At 35.4% G+C, this 19090-nt stretch overlaps 1 protein-coding gene across 3 annotated transcripts; it reads left to right on the top strand.

Annotated features, from left to right (window-relative positions):
* Positions 1 to 1365: 1365 nt before the first annotated feature.
* On the top strand, positions 1366 to 18238 carry LOC114525234. 3 transcript variants are annotated; one of them, XR_003687174.1, is made up of 3 exons: positions 1366 to 1596; positions 7711 to 7801; positions 16931 to 18238. XR_003687174.1 is itself a non-coding variant. In XM_028546457.1 (3 exons), the coding sequence occupies exon 3, from the start codon at positions 10102 to 10104 to the stop codon at positions 11344 to 11346; it is 1245 nt and encodes a 414-aa protein (XP_028402258.1). In that variant the 5' UTR covers positions 1366 to 1596; positions 7711 to 7801; positions 10008 to 10101; the 3' UTR covers positions 11347 to 14240. The 3 variants fall into 3 exon arrangements, 2 of the variants coding, with proteins under 2 accessions (XP_028402258.1, XP_028402259.1); XM_028546457.1 differs by lacking the exon at positions 16931 to 18238 and adding an exon at positions 10008 to 14240; XM_028546458.1 differs by lacking the exons at positions 1366 to 1596; positions 16931 to 18238 and adding exons at positions 3266 to 3325; positions 10008 to 14240.
* The last annotated feature ends 852 nt before the right edge of the window (positions 18239 to 19090 follow it).

The following is a 19090-nucleotide window of genomic DNA, read 5'->3' as shown; positions in this document are numbered from 1 at the left end:
ATAAACGACATTCCTTTAAAACGCGTAAACGCGCGCATTCGGAGTTTTGCTTGTCTTGCCATGGAAATACTATTGAGCTTTGAGCTTACACGCTTCTGCCAATTAACATTTCTGCCAAATTGTATTTGAAAATTGTGAATTGAATTTCCGAGTATAATCAATGACGAGAATTTCATGTAATTAATTACACATATATATATATATATATATATATATATATATATATATATATATATATATATATATATATATATATATATATTTACATACATTATTTATTTAAGTGTCGGGCCAGTTGTTCAAAAGCCGGTTAGCTTAACCCTAGGTTAAACTGAGAGCTTAACTCAAATTTTCACATCAATTTTTTTAATCGCTCGTTTATGAAGATGAATGCGTTTTTTCATAAATATTTGGCGGATCAATAGAAGTCTTACTTTTTAAAGTCTTGAAACAAACAGCTGTGCAGAAGCACATAAGCCAAAACAGTGGAGTAAAATTTAACCCAGGGTTAACGCTAACCTAGCTTTGAACAACTGGCCCATGCAAAGTATTTAGCTATTGAACTAATTGAAATCATATATAATTGTCGTATGGTATATGATAATTGTATGTAAAGCCGCGTTTACACTTCAGGCTAGACCTAGCCTGCATGGACCAGGTCTAGGACAAGTCTAGGTAATATGTGCCATGCACGTTCACACTGTCTTCCTTGTTGCTCATATCGGATAGCTAAAATATTTGACAAAATACTTGCAAAAAGACCCAAAACACGCCGAAAATTGGTATACAAATCATACTATTAAGTTCAAAATTTGTCAGGACTAGGTAAAGCCTGTTCACATTACCAAAATCGTGCCCCACCATCTTAGCTCTGCGGGTCCAGGCCAGGTCAAAGCACGTAGTGTATGGTAAGTTGATAATATAAGTGATTATATAAGTGATTGTTTATGTAATAATATTAATACTATAGTCAAAAGTGTGCAAATTCTTCTATCGTTTTTTTATTCCTTTTAGAGTTATTTATAATTTAGCAGGGATATAGAACTTTGTATAGCCTTCATTTCCCAAGGGGTTTCCCTTCTGTATAAAGGGAGTTCCCGAAATTTCCTTCCAGAGTCTTGAAAGTTCTTCACCATCTTTATTATATTAGGATAGCAATATATAGATTGTAAGATAGTGCCATTAGTGACATGTAAGATTTTTTTCATAATATTTACACCTTTATACCTTTACATATTATTTAATTTACCCAGGAAACATGAATTTACAATATCGGGGCTTTCCCATTTAAAAAGGTTTTTTCCCGCATTCCCATCTTAAAACGTATTAAAACGCCAGTCATTCAGAATACGAGCTTGGCTTTAATGCATGGATAGCCTCTCGCAGGTCACATCTACGTCTTTAGTTTGAAAAAAGTATCGTTATACTTTGAACTGAATTGTATAATATATCCTTCGTTCGAACTATATATTCTTCGAAGGCTCGAAGCTGTTTTATTCTACACTTGCTGTATTATATCTTTGATTGGCGACCACGGACCACGCTTTACATTGAACAATCATGTGAACATCTATAAGATCCATCACGAGATCTCTAGTAAGCTGATTGATTCGTTATTTTACTTTATTATGAGAATACTATTGAATATTTCTTGTACGTTATTACATGAATGTAAGGATTAAGCCTGTAAAGGTACATGCAGTGTCTCGTGTGCATGCGTACGTATGTTGTTAGCTAGGTATTGTTGGAGGCTTACGAGGTTTTGTAATCTACAGTTTGCTATGTCGCACTGAATTGTAATTCTAATTGTCCTGTTTGTGTTACTATCTGTTTATAAAGTACAATTTTGCTATATAATGCATTTATCTGACTTTGCTCCAATCCTGCATTGTCACGCTAGCCATTACACTTTTTCTTAGCAAAGAGCCGTCTTACTCCGCATTTCCAAAAATATAGGTCCATAAAATGCCTTCTACTAACATCAAGAATGTCTCAGCTGGCAGGAAGTACTAACAAAATCAGTTATTTATCTCCCTAAAAATTTTTTCGGGAGTTTTTATCAGATTTACGAAATCACAACAAAATACTTTTGTCCTCCATGGTCGTGTTTGTTTTTGCGTGCAAATACTGGGGGTGACTTAGCTTCAACTTCATGGTGGTTAGTGCATCACGGATTGCTATAACCAAAACCCATGCGCATTAAACTATACTGACCAAAAATATACAGATTAAATATACATATGTCATATAATAAGATACATAAAAATGTTCAGAATATCGAAAGAGGTTATATAACCTCTTGTTATGTTGACTTTACACTTCATTTTAAGGGTACAAAATAGCACCTTTGACTATAGCAGCCCAGGAAGCATGCGAAAATTATGTATACGCATGTTTATATACTATATATATACATATATATTTTATATTGGCGATATGGTCAGATTAGTTAAAATTTGGAAACTAAAAGTAGTATGTAGCCGGATATAACTAGGATATTTGGTGGCGATTCTACCTTACGTTTTTCAATTTACCGGTTTGGTATATGTCTGGTTTCATTTTAAAGAAATCTAGCCATGTAATTATCGAAATTGAAAAAGTCTTTGATCTTAGTGCTTTTTAAAAATGAAATATACGCATACCCTGCATATACTTGTAAATTGTATGCCTTGGCTTGAGAATGTCGTATACATTCAGCAATTGACAGTACGTCAGTGCTACCTCAGCTTCGCTATGGCGAATAATGCAAACTTCGGCTTGATAATTCTCGATATCACACTCAACCTCATCCAATAATTGTTAAATAACCTTCGGTGCACGAGGGGTTTCCCTTCTGTATAAAGGAGTTCCCGAAATTTCCTTCCAGAGTCTTGAAAGATATTCACCATCGTTATTATATTAGGATAGCAATATAGATTGTAAGATAGTGGCATGTAAGATTTTTTTCATAAAATTTACACCTTTATATATTATTCAATTTACCCAGGAAACAATAAACATGAATTTACAAAATCGGGGATTTCCCTTTTAAAAAGGTATTTTACCAAATTTTCGAAGTATAAAAACGTGGTGTCAGAATATGAGCTTGGCTTTAATGGATAGCCTCTCGCAGGTCTCATCTACGCCTTTAGCTTGAAATAAAGTATCGTTATACTTTGAACTGAATTGTATAATATATCCTTCGTTCGAACTATATATATATTCTTAGAAGGCTTGAAGCTGTTTTATTCTACACTTGCTGTATTACATCTTTGATCGGCGACCACGGACCACGCTTTACATTGAACAATCATGTGAACATCTAAGATCCATCACGAGAACTCTAGTAAGCTAATTGATTTGTTATTTTACTTCATTATGAGAATACTATTGAATATTTTTGCACGTTATTACATGAATGTAAGAATTAAGCCTGTAAAGGTACAGTGTCTCGTGTGCGTGTGTTGTCAGCTAGGTATTGTTGGAGGCTCACGAGGTTTTATGATCTACAGTTTGTTATGTCGCACTGAATTCTAATTCTATTGTTCTGTTTGTGTTACTATCTGTTTATAAAGTACAATTTTGCTATATAAACTATTAAACTATACTGACAAAAAATATACAGATTAAATATAGCCTACATATGTCATATAATAAGATACATAAAAATGTTCAGAATATCGAAAGAGGTTAACCCCTTGTTATGTTGACTTTACACTTCATTTTAAGTGTCCAAAATGGCACCTTTAGCTGAAAATTATGTACGCATGTTTATATACTATATATATATTTATATCGACGATTTGGTCAGTTTACTGAAATACTTTTCTGAACCTTTTCTGAATACTTTCCTGAACCTTTTATATAGAAATACTTTTCTGAACCTTTGTACTGTATGTTTGGCTATTCTACAATTTCACAATATTTTTCGGTATAATTATATCATTTATAGACCCTCCGCTCGTGAGTTTCGGCAAAATATTTCCCTCAGTAATGATATTTCGTCAAAATATCAAGCCTTCAGGAAATATTGCGTTGAATCCCCCTCACTCCAGGTCAATAAATGATAAAGCCAATATATATATTCATTTCAATATCAATCGGCAAAAGGTGTATTTTTGGCAGAGTCGATTTCAAAATTTGAAATCTATATAAGTAGTTGCAAGGTTTTACATTCATGCATTTAGAGGAAAAATACTCCAGTTTTCAGTCTTTCAACAAACCTCTCACTTTCAACAGAAACAAAATAATGCTTAAAGTTATTAGCTCCATCGAAAGTATATTTTACGAAAGGTAATGGTAAGATTTAAACCTTATAAACTTTATTCCTTTTAATTGCCACTTTGATGCAACTATATATTACGTTCAGTGTAATCGGAATGAATTAATTTTGGCTAGCCATATGTACGCGCCGCCTACCTATTTTTTAAGAATGCCTGCGACTTGCGTCAAAGCAAAACATAATGTTAGCTTAGTTTCTCGATTAGAGAAGATTTTTTCAACATGAACGCTTTTTCCTTCAAACAAAAAAGGAGCTATTAAAGTGAAAAATAAGGGGGAAACCTTTCAGTTCGACTACATTATTTTTCTGTTAATTCTATCACGTTTTGATTCTATTACGTATTTTCTTAATTTCTATTACGTTATTTACGTTTCTACTACAAATGAAACTGAAGTTGTCCGCCATTATGTAACAGTGAACTCTAATAAAACAGTGGCGTAGCCAGCATCGATAATTGGGAGGGTCCATATTCATATATGCATGTAAACAGACTGTAAAGACAATTGATTTGAAAAGAAATTAATCCTGCGTATCACGAATATATGAATATGCCCCCCCCCCCCAATTATCGTTCTGGCTACGCCGCTGTAATAAAACCACCAGAACCGTCGCAGTTAGACCGCCTAATTTGAGGGGTGTATATATTATATTCATTATATTAAACAATTCTTTGACGTGCCTTTTTTTCGATTGATCAGTTCTATATAAAAAGTAAGATAAGATATCTACTTACTTTCATAAGTAAGCCGCATCATCTAACTGTAAAACCCGTACAAGCTTTGTATAGGTGGTGAAAAATCTGCTATTTTGAAGCTTTTTTATAGTGTTTTTGAACAGGTAAATTGGTAGATTTTGACGATTCAACAGATACTAAAAGTATAACATTTCACTGTTGGAAATATATGTTAATTGCTTCAGGCGAGTTGATTTTGCAGTCATATATTTCTCCAGGTGATCTGGGTCGAAAATTTTAGCTAATCAGAGCAAAATCGAACATTGTCAGATAGAAATCCATACCGAGCTGCCTAGCGCGCTTCAAAAATAAGCAGTGGAGGGTAAAAATATAGCTGAAGTTCATTGTTTTCTACGGAATTTCAAGCGTCGAAAAGCATGTAGCTCTTCCTGGCGGTTATTTATTATAGTTTGGCCCAGGGGCGCCGGAATATCGATAATAACGGGGGCAGATATTCATATATTCGTGTTCTGCATTATTAACTCCTCTTGAAATTGATTGTTTTTACGATCTGCGAACACGAATATATGAATATCTGCCCCGTTATTATCGATACTCCGGTGTCCCAGGAAATTTGGCCCCCCCAAATTTTGGCCCCCCCGGGCCATATTTCCTAGGAAATTTGGCCCCCCTAGGGGTCATATTTCCTAGGAAATATGGCCCCCCTTTCGGAAATTTGGCCCCCTCGAAAACGTATACTTTACTGCCATGAGTTTGAGAATCGCGAAGCTTCTTCTAAAAGCAAGATCGTAAATGTTTGTTTGTATTCATACTTAGTTTGCTTCATTTATTTGTGTAAAACCTTTTCATCTCAGCGAAGAGCTAAGACGAATATTGTTAATGTGCACGTGCATAACTTTAGGATTATCATAACATTACTAGAGGCTTTAATCGAGAAATAAATAAGTGGTAATTTCCTAAAACAACCTTTCCTATGTATGTATAACCGCTAAGCCTATAATTTATAGCCTTTATAAGGTCGCCAAATTAAGAATTTCTGGGGAGGACAAATCACGTATTTCACAGTTCGGAAATTTGGTCCCCCTCGATAACATACTTTATACTCTCAATATATATATATATATGAAATATATATAGTTTTGAAATCGCGAACTTTTGACTCAATATTCAACAAGTTTCTGAACCTAATATGAAATTCGTCAGAATAACAACCACACTTTAGCAAGCGATGACAACATGCGTTGGCGAAAGTGTTAATGTGCATGCGGCTAACATTTAGGGAGTAATTAATACAAATTTGCATAAAAACGTTTAAAAACAATCGGCAAACACAAAAACAAGGTTACATGCACCATACAAAATCCGTCAGTGCTGTTTGTAAGTTGTAACTCAAACAAGAGTACAGCTAGATAGACTTTTATACACTTAAAACTTTTATACACTTAAGTTCTCTAGCTCTAAAATGGTAAGGTAAACTATGTTTTTTAGAGGGGGGCCAAATTTCCGAAGAGGGGGCCAAATTTCCTAGGATATTTGGCCCGGGGTGGCCATATTTCCTAGGAAATTTGGCCCGGGGGGGCCAAATTTTCGGGGGGGCCAAATTTTCGGGGGGGCCAAATTTCCTGTGACACCGGCGCCCCTGGTTTGGCCGGTTTGACACTTTAAATGGAAAGTCTTTTTCCTCAAGAGCTGCAAGACGAAATCGCGTTACTGCCTGGCCAATCGGGGAAAGTTTCGACAGTATAATGTTTTGTATTTTCTCAAGTAAATAGTAGCGAAGCCGTCTGTACTGTGATAAATATTGGCTAGGCCTGCCGCAGAAAGTTGTTTAAATCTGAGACACGAACAGAGGTTTGCATAAAATCCAGGCAAAATCAGGTTACACTGTGATATTTCGACAGTTTTGACAGGTTCCGCCCAACATCGAAATATCACAGTGTAACCTAATTAGTTTATAGTTTAACATTTAACGTTTCCGGAGGTTTGAAGGGTCTTAATTTCGAGTGGAGTTATGCCAATGAGCATTGCTCATGCATTCGCATAATTCCTCCGGCAGGAATCGAACCTACGCTATACAGAATTTTAGTAAATCATGTTTTTTGACGTGCATCTCGATATCAGCGATTTTTGTTTGTCAGGATGAATTTTTGAGCACACATAGCATAGTTTTGCGGTTTCATCCTATGCAAATGCGTGATACTTCATATTCACACTTATGTGCGATCAACTCGGGAGAGAATTCTCATTAGCATAACCGGGATATAATATTTAACTGTGAATATTGTTTACGTTTATTATAATATAAACAAGATCAAGTCTTTTGACACGTAATATTGCCATCACTATCCTGGGGTCGGTTGCATCAAGCCCGTTTAGCTTAAACAGCGGATAAGTCAAACTTAAATAACACTCTTACGTCTCTCTTGAATGAGTCAACTTGAATATTATGCACTGAATATGTAGTTGCACAGTGTGGTAGTTGTAAACAGTATCTTTGTATTATGGTCAAAAACATTTAGTTCGTTTGTTGAATAAAACGATAGACTTGCTTTCTATTTTTGACTTATCCGCTGTTTAAGCTAAACGAGCTTAAAACAACCGGCCCCAGAAGACTACCCAAGAAATGACTGGGGAAGATAAAGGTGCTACGTGTATTCACTCACTCACAGCATTTCACTTTCAATTTGTAATTCTAGTATATAAAAGTATTTTTTACGCAAACAGAAGGGTGATTTTTTGTGTGCCTTTTGTCTAGGTTTGTTTACCAACATTCAGTGTATCTGGTTTATTTCTGTCTTCATTCTGTGGAATTGTCAAGATGTAGTTGAAATATAGCTCTCAGAAAGGTTTGTTTTCCTAAATATTATTCATATCATGTTTTATGAAGATGATAAATGCTGTTAGATTTTCAAAGCATCTTGGTAGATTTCAAGTTAAAACGTTTATAGATACCGACTAGTTCGTTTAACTTATACGCAGCTCGGTTTTTCCTTTTGCGTCGCGTCCCTTACGAGAAACACGCGTGGTCGGCACGAAGTCATCGAACGAATCGAAATCGTCCTAGGATCGTTTCTCGCGCGAGTGTCACGAACATGCCGTAACACCAAAAATTAGGTGTTACAAAGTCAAACGAGATAACTGTATCCCAAGTGAAGGCGTCTTGTTATTCTTAAAAATTGGTATTCAAATTTCCCTGAATGCTTTTGAAATTTGCTGCATGCCCAGACATTTTCCCGCGATGTTTATAGGCCCTGATTCTTGTTAAGAACGAGACATAGAGAGATACCAAACCATGCGTGCGCGTACGCTTAGATGACATTTACCCCTACAGGAAGCGATTTTGCAAGGAATCCAATACGTGTGAAACAAAAAATTCTAACGGAATATAAACTTTGTCTACAATTACAATTCGCACAATTAAGGGCGAAATATATACCGTTGCATAGCCATAGGATTATAAAGTCTTGTTTTAAAATTCTTATTTTCATTCTTGTTTATAACTTACACGCTATTTAATTGATAATTATAAGTTCTAAATAATTTTTCTTGTATTCAAGTATTCATGCCACAAAATGTGGATTCAATTCTCTAACATGAATACTAGAAAATATTGAAAGATTATTGGGAAAATTAGCACTAGAATTATCATTGCATTCTTACTTTTAATACTACTGCCGTTAAATGTCGCTTTGTGAAAAATTTGGAACTGTGGAAATGCGAATTTAACGAAAAATAGGTGACACGTGGACTAAAACGTGGGACAAAATGTCACAATAGTTCTGAGCCGACGATGCCGATATATTTTTAGTTTATGTGCATTTGGGAGATTTTGGCCTAAATATTGGATTTCAGTTAAATGTCTTTTCCATGTTTGCTTGCTTGTTTACTTTGACCGGAAATGACATTTCCATCATACATATAATTATAATCTAAAATAAAATAGGACTACATATGTAAAATAATTTATTATTCCGAAAAAGGTACGCTAATTAAAATCTGCAAATGTTCGTTTCAAACATTGAACTTCACATGAGAAATATGTAACATGCACAAATAATATAAAGAAAGCTCGTTGCGGTAACGATAAAGATCGAATAAAGCATATACCAGTATACATAAATTTAATCGCTCGTTTTGCAATAAAGTTCTTATTTTTAAAAGATTTAAGTAAAGTTCTTGTCAAATTTGGGCCAGTATCAACAGCTTAAGTCAACTTGGCTTGTATTATGTTTTCTTACAGCTTGTTTATATTATTCCGTTCACCGTTGTTAATTTTTCGCCGCTTGTGGGGGTCTATTTCTTTATGCAATAGTTCTGGCAAAGTTAGTTCAGCTCAGAAAAATTAGTGGTATTGATCAAAACTCAACACGTAAGCGGTAACTCACCCTTGCATAAATGTTAACCTATCCTCGAACACAACCTTAATCTAGGTCGATTAATCCCGTGTCACTATACTTTCATGTTCTGCTAAATAACCTCCCCAAGGTTATACAACTATTATCTATCGCTGAAGATTTTGTACTGTTTTAATAGTTTGAAGCATGAATTTAAAACTTTATGCCTATTTTTGTACCGTTGATGGAATCGTTAGCTATAAGATGTTGGATAAAAAATGATACACTGACTTTTAGGTCGAGTTAGCTCAAGAAATTGTTTAAAATAGCGAGGGGTTGCTGCATGCATGTATTTCTACGGTATAATTATGCGCGCAATTAATATGTTTTGATACTTAGTGTTAACCTATACCACTTATAATTGTGAGGATGCAATGAAAATTTCAAGTTTCTCAAAATTCCCAGAACTTAATTGTTTTAAAATATCTTTTTTCGCTACCGGAATAATGAATAAGCTCTCTTGATTTGGGTAACATTTTAGGAGGTTAGACCCCAATGTTATTTCGTAATTCGTTAGACATACGGAGCAATTTTCCCTCGCACATCTGGTCAATGTGATATCACCATATGTGTTCACAGCGAAGATCGTGAGATATATGAAGACCTATCAAACAATTCCTGTGAAACCTATCCAAGTAAGCCATTCGTTTTTTTACAGTAACTGGCTTCAGTTCACCTGCAAGAAATGGTAAATTTTGTAAGGCTTTTGATTGACAGAGGACCTCAGGCTTTTAGAAGTAAATTTTAGTGCAATGGATTTCCGTTCACAAGAAGCAAATTACACAAGACTCGCTAAACTTTTGGTTAACAAAGGAACTGAAGCTTTGAGAAATACATTTGATACCATCCATCCACCTGTTAGTCTACCCGGAGTACTGGCTGCAAACAAAACATTTCTTCAAGGGTTAAAACCTCGAGTTATTAAAAATTTTCAGTTGGAATTACTGTTTCCTCCGTCTGGCAACCCACCAGATTCCAAAACCTTTGACATCACATTATTCGTAATTCTATTCCGGAACATTTGTAGCTTAGTACCTCCATCAACAGGATGGAATGAAATGCCTCCGGATACTGATCGGTCGATGGAGGCAAATATCGTAAGAATCAAACTCTTAAGAAATAAGGTTTTCGCGCATGCAGTGTCAACTCAAGTGGATGATTCAAGATTTCGATCTTTATGGGCTAAGATTTCTCTCGCGTTAGTACAATTGAACATCCCCCAGAGTGATATCGACGAAATAAAAACTGGTCCTTCAGGACTTGAAGGGAGGGCGATGGAATGTGAAAATCATGAATTGACGCTGGCAGTAATGACAGATTTTAAGCATGATATTGCAACATGCGCTCAAAGAAGAGATGAAGATATCTTACTAACACTTGCTCATCATAGATTCGATACTTTAGTTAAAAACAAAGCAGAGCTTTTTCCGTGTGGCAAGAATGGGTGGCTATTAAAGGAAGTTGACATTTGGTTCGTGAAAATCGACAGTGAGTCAATGGTATTGTTATTAACAGCTGGCCCAAGATTTGGTAAAACGGAGTTTGCAGCTAAAGTGTGTGAAGACTTTAAGAAGAGTAAGCAGTTGGCTGCATGTTTCTTTTTCGACTCTAATAATTCAAATCTAAGCGATCCTATGGTGGTGTTAGAGTGTCTCGCAAGTCAGATGAGTGAGAACCTTCCTACTTTTAAAAAACTGCTACTTGATAACTTGAAGCGGCCGCATCAGATAGACAGTCTAAAGGCTGCCTTTCAAGTATACTTTAAAAATACTTTGGATGACTTGGATTTAGTTGAACCTGTTTTAATCGTCATGGATGGCTTGAATAAAATCTCGCCAAATAAAAAAGATGAAATGATTAATTTGATTCGCGATTATTTTCCCGAACTTCCCAAGTACATGAAATTCTTAGTGACCAGCACTCCGGAGATTGCTCTAGCAAAGCTAAATAATGTTCAAGCAATTGATGTTCAATTTCAAAGATTGCCATCGAACTAAAAACACGCGATTGTCTTGACTAGATGACGAAATAAAAAAAATAGTCAATTTCTTCCAGAAGCAAGTACATTTTAAACGCCTTGAAGCCGAGATTCAAGGCATATATATCTCTTTAAGAAAAGGACCTAGGTTCACAAGAAGCAAAAGTGACAAGGGTGTGTACGATGTAGCTTTTCCTTAAAGAAAGACTTGTAACCACTACCTTTTGCCATAAGCTCTCGTTAGGAGGCTAATGATTCTCTGAATTGGTCAAACCAACCATCAGATAGGTGCCCAATGCATCCACTTTGCCAGGAAACTCGTGCTTCTTCAAATCGTATCATAGATAAGTAGACCAATTTTTTAAACAAAATTCTACAAAGCAACAAACAAGCTGAATAGTTTGATAATTGAATATAATGGAACAGTCTCTATGTGCTTAACATTCCTCATTGCAAGTCTTGTAATTTGTTTTATAGTTTTTTTAAATAACCAATCTCATGTAGTTCAGTCATCATCGTTCCCAGGCTCCCTAGGAAAATCAGTTACTTTTCCGCAAAAATTTGTTGTCTCTGCCATAAGAAAAGTGCTGACTCACGGATATTATTCAAGGAGTGGAGCTTGTGAATTGGTTACAATTTTGATTGATATATTACAGTTGAATCGTCTTGTGCGCTTGGATACAACGTGTGACATCTTTCTTTGTTTTGAATGTCATTCGGTGACATATTTGGCATCAAATTTCCTATTTATAAATGAGTTTATTTATTTCTCGCAGCCAATCAGATCGCAGTTGGCATTAATTACGCCAGATATGGTTCCAGTGGGCAATGACCAATGACACGCCTTAATATCGAGCCCGCTCCATCGAACTCTAAACAAACTGGAACGATAACTCTGAGGGGGAAATTGAAGCCAGTGCTTTTTACTTTTTGCTTTTTATTGAGTTTTGAGCTGAAATACTTCACGCCAAATGTTGAGCCGTATATAAAATTAGAGTTATTAAAAAGTTTTATTGTATGGCAAGCGTCATTTCGGAGAAATGGAGCTCAGTGATTAACTGAGAATTTTCAGCGGTCCATTACTTTACCGTAATCGACCGGCGTTACCGGCGATCCATTACGAGATGAAAAACAGAGAAATTCTAAATTTTTTTCGTTACGAACATTTATTTTTCTACCTTTTTAACCATTTGTTAAACTGATAGGTATTCTGTGCTTAGCGGTAAATTTTTTTCGTTACGAATTTTTATTTTTCTACCTTTTTAACCATGTGTTGATTTCATTTCAAGATCTAAACAATTGCCACGTTAATTGTTCTAGCTTTAAATGTGACAAACGATTACTAATAGCTGAAAAAATTCAGTAATTAAAGGTGACATAAAATTTGTTAACATTTGCGAACCAAAATTGCAAACGAATTTGAACATGAAGTTTAATATCATATCAACAGAAAGTTATTTAGGTTTGGGATACAATTTGTTGGCTAAAATGGTATTAGCTATATATTATTCACCACTTTTGCTGGTTGATAATTTCATGGTATATATGTGTAAAAAAATTATAATTAACGTCATTCAGCTATAGGGCAGCCAATTCTGAATAGTCTCTTCTCATTTGAAGAGTTAACGCCAAATTTGAAAAGGCCCAAGATTGGCAAACTGGATGATTGAAAAACACAAGACAATGTAGCCCCTTGTCTTTTATATCCTTCTTGACCTTTTGCCAGCTTATAAAACATAACTGACCAGTCTAGCAGTCTTTAAGTGATTAAGTCCACCTGTAATAAGTGAACCTGGTAAATCTTTGGCAAAATAAAAAATCAAATTAAATTATAAAGCATCAAAAAACTCAGGAGGCCTAAATGTTCAATGTTTCACATTAATTAGTGACCAAGGATCACCAGATTTTGCATCTTTTGTGTGTTTAATAACTTGAATCCCGAATTTGCATGATAATGTTAATCACTCAGCTTGCTTTGTTATATTTTTATTATATCATTAAATTGTAGCTGGTAGAGGTTCTTCAGAATAACACTACATGACCTAAGCAATTGGTATGTTAGGACTGCATCTGCTATTGAAATGTTAGAAGTCCAGAAAGAACAGATTTATTATGTTACTTAGCATTTTATGGTCTATCATACTCATAATTTGTAATTTTGTACTGTGTATAGTTTTTGCCCAGAGATGGAAAGTACGTAAACTTTCTTTTGTTTTCCTATAATTGACATTATATAAACCAGACATTCTTCTACTGTGTGACTTCACAAACAGTCTGGTAGAATAGCAGTTTATAACAGGTATTTTAGACTTGTCTGAGTTACCAAACAACTACTATTCTGCTTGATGTTACGGCTACAGATGGATACAGGGTTCGATAAAATGGTATTAGATAATGCTCAGGGAAATGTAAAGATCTGGCAACTAAATTTAAAATACATCATTTAGAACAAGAAATCGAAAGGATTGCAAAAACAACTCCATTTATAAATGAATTGCGTATAAAAACAATTTATGCAAATAAAACTTCGATTTGTTATTACTAGCGTGAATCTCATGCATTTTATTTCTATTTTATTTTTACTTTATTTCCGTCGATTAATCTTCAAAAGTAAACATATAAGATCTTACAAGTGTGAGTCGATATTCATCCCTTCTTGCCACTAATTGCATCCACAAACTGAAAAAGAGTCAATTGTTTCTCAAGACCAAAACAAAGTAGGAAAAATATTATGATTCGTTGGAAAAAACACAGAGTAAGCACAAAAAATAAAAAATATTCTTCTAAAACAGCCGGTTTGCAAAGGAGTGCGCCTGAAGCACTGTATCACGGTTTTCAGTGGTAATTACCATTGGGATCATATCTGGCGTCAGCACGGAAAAGTCCGCCATGTTTCTTGCTTCACTTTTTGATCCAGAGCAAATCCTCCAGGAAATATAATATAGCTCATTGTTTAGCACACGCAGTACGCGGAAAACCTGGGAACGAGGATGGGAATTATGTACTTAGTCTACCTCACAAGATAGATAGAAGATATATAATTAATGTTTAATAAAAATTAATGTTTAACAAAAATTACTTGACAGCCGAGCGGCTGAATTGCGTCTTGATTAACATGTTCTGAAAAAATACAATTACAAGACTGCCTCGTACCCAGAGCCTGCAATAAATCAATCTGCTAATCTGTATAACTTTGTATCGCGTTCGGAGTTTGTCCTCGAGCGGGCGCGGAGCGTCTGCGAGGGTACTAATTCCGCGTGGAGATTAGAAATTACACCTGGAACCCGGGAGAACATAGCTGAATCCAAAGTTGTCCAAATTTTATGTCATGGACGGTTGACGTTGGGTGGTTTTGTGAGTTATGCGCATGCACGAGTAACGACTGATAATCAACAAACGTTCTGATTTGCTAAGACAGAAAGTTTGTATTTCAATGAGAACGTCAGCAATTTAACAGTCATTTCGTAAACCTTTTTGTAAAAGCGTTTCATAAACTTTGTTAAAATATCATAAAACACGATCTCGAGTGTTTTAAGTGCCTTCGTCAGGAGAGTTAGTATGATGATCATTTTCATACTCGGGTCGAAACGTCGAAAAGTGTTTTGTCTATTTTAGGCATAGGCGGCCCAGAACTGATTTCACTGACCTCGCGCTACGCTCATGTTGTCTGAACAGTCTTATATTATGACAAGGTAGGCAACTCTCACGCCAAATAAGCTAAAAACGCACGACGGTTGACCCAAACACCTTCACAAAACCGCAAATATTTCATAAAAATATGGCGAATAAGAAAAAAAAAGTACAACACATTAAACTTGAATAATTTTACTACATTTATGCTATATTTTTAGCATTCAAATGTATTCCTATGCATGTATAAAACGTGAATGTTTTTATGGTTTCTGGCAAATATATTTCAAAACCTATGCTGGGGACACCTTGCCTATACCTTCGTCATATTTTTTAAATTGAGAATAGAAAGCTGATTGGCTCTTTTTAAACGTTTGGGTCAACCGTCGTGCGTTTTTAGCTTATTTGGCGTGAGAGTTGCCTACCTTGTCATAATATAACACTGTTCAGACAACATGAGCGTAGCGCGAGGTCAGTGAGATCAGTTCTGGGCCGCCTATGTTTTAGGCCGTTGTTATACCACATTTGATGCTAAATTATATAAAGAATACCAATGAACGTGACAAGTTATCTAATGTCCATCCTAATTAACTTTCATAATACTTTACAAAGTATAAAGCCACAAACGTGACTTTTTATGGGTTTTTTTATAAGCTAAACTAATTTTTCAATCACCTATTTTTCAATCTCCCATTGTCGAAAAGATCGCACATGCATACATGTTTCGAACAGTGCATGGCGAGAAATTGTGGACACGCATGCGTGTTAATCGTGTGGACTAAATTTTTTCTGTAAACAAAATGGCGACACGTTATTATAGAATTGTATTGGAGTTAGGAATAAAATTGTGTTTAACGTAAACCTTTAAGGGAAGCGTAAAATGTCGGACCTAAAATTGGTAGATCATGGTGACAACTTTTATCGACGGAAAATTTGTAATATAACGATATACAAATTTCATTCGGTATCACGACATATAACTATGAACCAGGGGTGAAATAAAATATATAGCCCAGTACGTAAATACCTCAAAGCGGCCCAAATAAATGCCATTTTCTAACCATTGTGATTGGCGAATACTAAGTGTCGCATCTCCCTTAGCTTGCCGGCCAGTACAGTGTGTTTCAATCGGTAAATCTTCCCAAATCTGTACGATTTTTACGTAGTTCGTTATTTTAAACTAACTTTAGTGCAAAATTGGTAAATTCCAGCCGTGAAATTTGACCCCCCGAGCAAAAGCGCGCTGGAATGGCTAACAGAACAAACTAAATATCGGCCTTTCTTGCTCGAATACAACCTCGTACCCAGGGTCCCCGCGTTTAAAGTTCTGGTGACGCGAGGGGGACCCTGGCAAACTCCGATTGCCAGGTTACCAAATAATCCAAAAATCTTGGATTATTTGGTGACCTGGCCTTTTATAGCAACGTCATACCGGGGGGAAGACTCAAAATAGAAAAATTTCACAAATATGGCGTAAAAATTTTAAACATATGTTTGGTGATAGAAAGTTATTCAATTACTGGTTAATACCGAAGATTTTGAACTCGTGATCCGCGTGGAAATGTATAAATCTATATACACACGACATATCGAGTTCTGGATAAAGAAACAGGTACTGCAAATTAAATATCAGGGGCCGGTTGTTCGAAGCCCGTTTAGCTTATACGGTGGTTAAGCCCAAAATAAAATGCAAGTCTATAGATTCAGCAACAAAACTAAAAGTTTTAAAACTTAATAGAACGTTGATAGTCACAACTACATATTTAGTAAATAATATTTAAGTTAACTGATTCACGAGAGATATGAGTGTTTTTAATTTTGACTTATACTTTATATACTTTGACTTATACTGTATTATGGTAATTGCATTCAGCAAATACAATAAGGGGAACCAGCCATTCTAATGTACTTTCATGACATCACATTTGATACAGTATTTACTGAGTGATTAATATTTATCTCAATACCTGTAGGTAGGACATCTTAGTGTGGAATAACTCAAATGGACTGCAATGGTCCAGCCTCTCTTTCGCAGTATGTGATCCAGCTCGCAAGTCCTTTGCACCAGCAAACCTGACTCGGGTCATTTGATCACCACCAAATGGAACTGATACAATTTTCATATGGTCACTTTCATCCACCCTATTGTAATGTGCCCTTGGTTGATCTGGTAATAACGACTGTCCTTCAACTGTGAAATGGCCGTTTTGAGGCTCCAAGTTCTTCTTTCATGCCAAGCATGGTGGTGCCTCGTGAGATTCTCCCCCCCCCCGCATATCGAAAACGCTTCTGTGCCCTTGATTCATATTAGAAAATTTTGGTGATGAAGAAAATTTTCAGGCAAATAGCCTCAGCCCCCCCCAGTTGAAATTGGCCCTGTACGCCTATGATGACAAGTTCTTTAAACGTTTGCAAGGTGGAAAAACACCACGTATATTTATTAATGCAAACTATTCGATCCATATGCCTTGATTATCACTGATGACAATCCAGGCATACAGACTGAAAGCTTTGCATTAATAAATATACATGGTGTTTCTCCACAAAATAAATACAATTATAAATCATATATAGTTTCTGTTTTCTAGTGATCTATTCCTAGTATGTACAGTGTAAGACAAATGTGCTCTGAAACCTATTCCTCTTGTAGTTTTGTGCAAGTTTGTGTGTGCACAGTTTGATCTGGGTTGATCATATTGAATATTAAATTGCTGACATATTTTAAGGCTATTACAACAAATAGAATTTGTTCCTCATTTCTGAACTTGTCCAACATAAAGTGGGAAAAGGTCCTAGCCTAGAATCTGCAATTACAAAATATTTGGAATAAAAACTGACTTTATATTGTACCAAGTTGCATTGATCAACTGCTGAATGCCAAAGCATGGATGTCTGTAGATTGTACTATATCTATAATAGAACTTAAGTTTTTAACTACAATGAACATACATATAGACCTCCACTGGGAAAGCATTTTGAAACAATCGCAGAACAAGTCTGCAATTGAAGGACAGTTTATTTGTTGACAACCCTATAAGTACAAGTAACTATGTAAGAATTTTGCTGATTATTGTACATCATAATTATATATTTTTATATCATGAATTATATATTTGAAATTTCTACATGTCTTTTAAAAAAATCCACTATATCATATAACATATACATGTGCTTTAGAAGTGGTGTTTTCAAACTTTAGCATCAATGATAAAAAATAAGGACAAACAAAATCAATCTGTATTTTAATCATAAAATATACATACAATTTTATATACACTGAATTCATAGCCTTGCCAGTTGCCAGTCACTGTCACGTTCTTAAAGTTGTTGTCTTTTTTATCCAATAATGAGTCCATTAGGCTATAGTTGATGTACCAAACGATTCCTATCGATACTGATTGGACTTTAGAGATCTATCATAACCACAACCTACACAAATAGCCAATCTTTGAATTGTATAAAATGTGATTGTGATGTGATTCATCTTTCATCTTTTCATGTCAATTTTCATACATCTTCGGTAAACAAGATTGCAAAAATATGTAGACTGCTGCTGCCAGTAGGGAAACCAAAGTAAGAAGAATCTTGTAAAAATAATCTTGTAAGAACGATCTTTGTGTCTATATATCTTTTATTTGTGTTATGTATTTATTTGTCTTCGCGAAGTTTGCTTCTGCATTCTGCACCAGTGTTCTGCACAGAGCCATCACCCCCCGGATCAAAAAGTTACAAATTACGTAATCTCCAAGATTCATGACGTCACGGCATCGGAGTTTGCCAGGGTCCCCCTCGCGTCACCAGAAATTTAAACGCGGGGACCCTGGGTACGAGGTTGGCTCGAATATGCATCCATTTTGCTTGTTTTTAGTACAAGCTTTGTGACCAAGCCTTAGTCTCTAGGCAAAATTAATATATTCATAAGCATTGCCGTCTATGGCTGGAATATTACATAATTATATTGAAACCGGCGAAATTTTGAAATTAATTTTGCGCAATATTCATAACAACAAACGCAGTATATTTTAGCATCTATGGCAGTTAGGTTAATGTTTTTAAAGCATATAGAAACAAGCTCTTAAATGTCTGACGCAACTATTTCTTTGGCGAATGTTAAACTGCTCATAAATGGAAAT

This window comes from Dendronephthya gigantea, unplaced genomic scaffold (genome assembly GCF_004324835.1).
Source record: "Dendronephthya gigantea isolate DGI-Jeju-01 unplaced genomic scaffold, DenGig_1.0 000033F, whole genome shotgun sequence".
NCBI lineage: Eukaryota > Metazoa > Cnidaria > Anthozoa > Malacalcyonacea > Nephtheidae > Dendronephthya > Dendronephthya gigantea.
The sequence above is the reverse complement of the archived record's forward strand: the minus strand, read 5'-3'. Positions and strand labels throughout refer to the sequence as shown.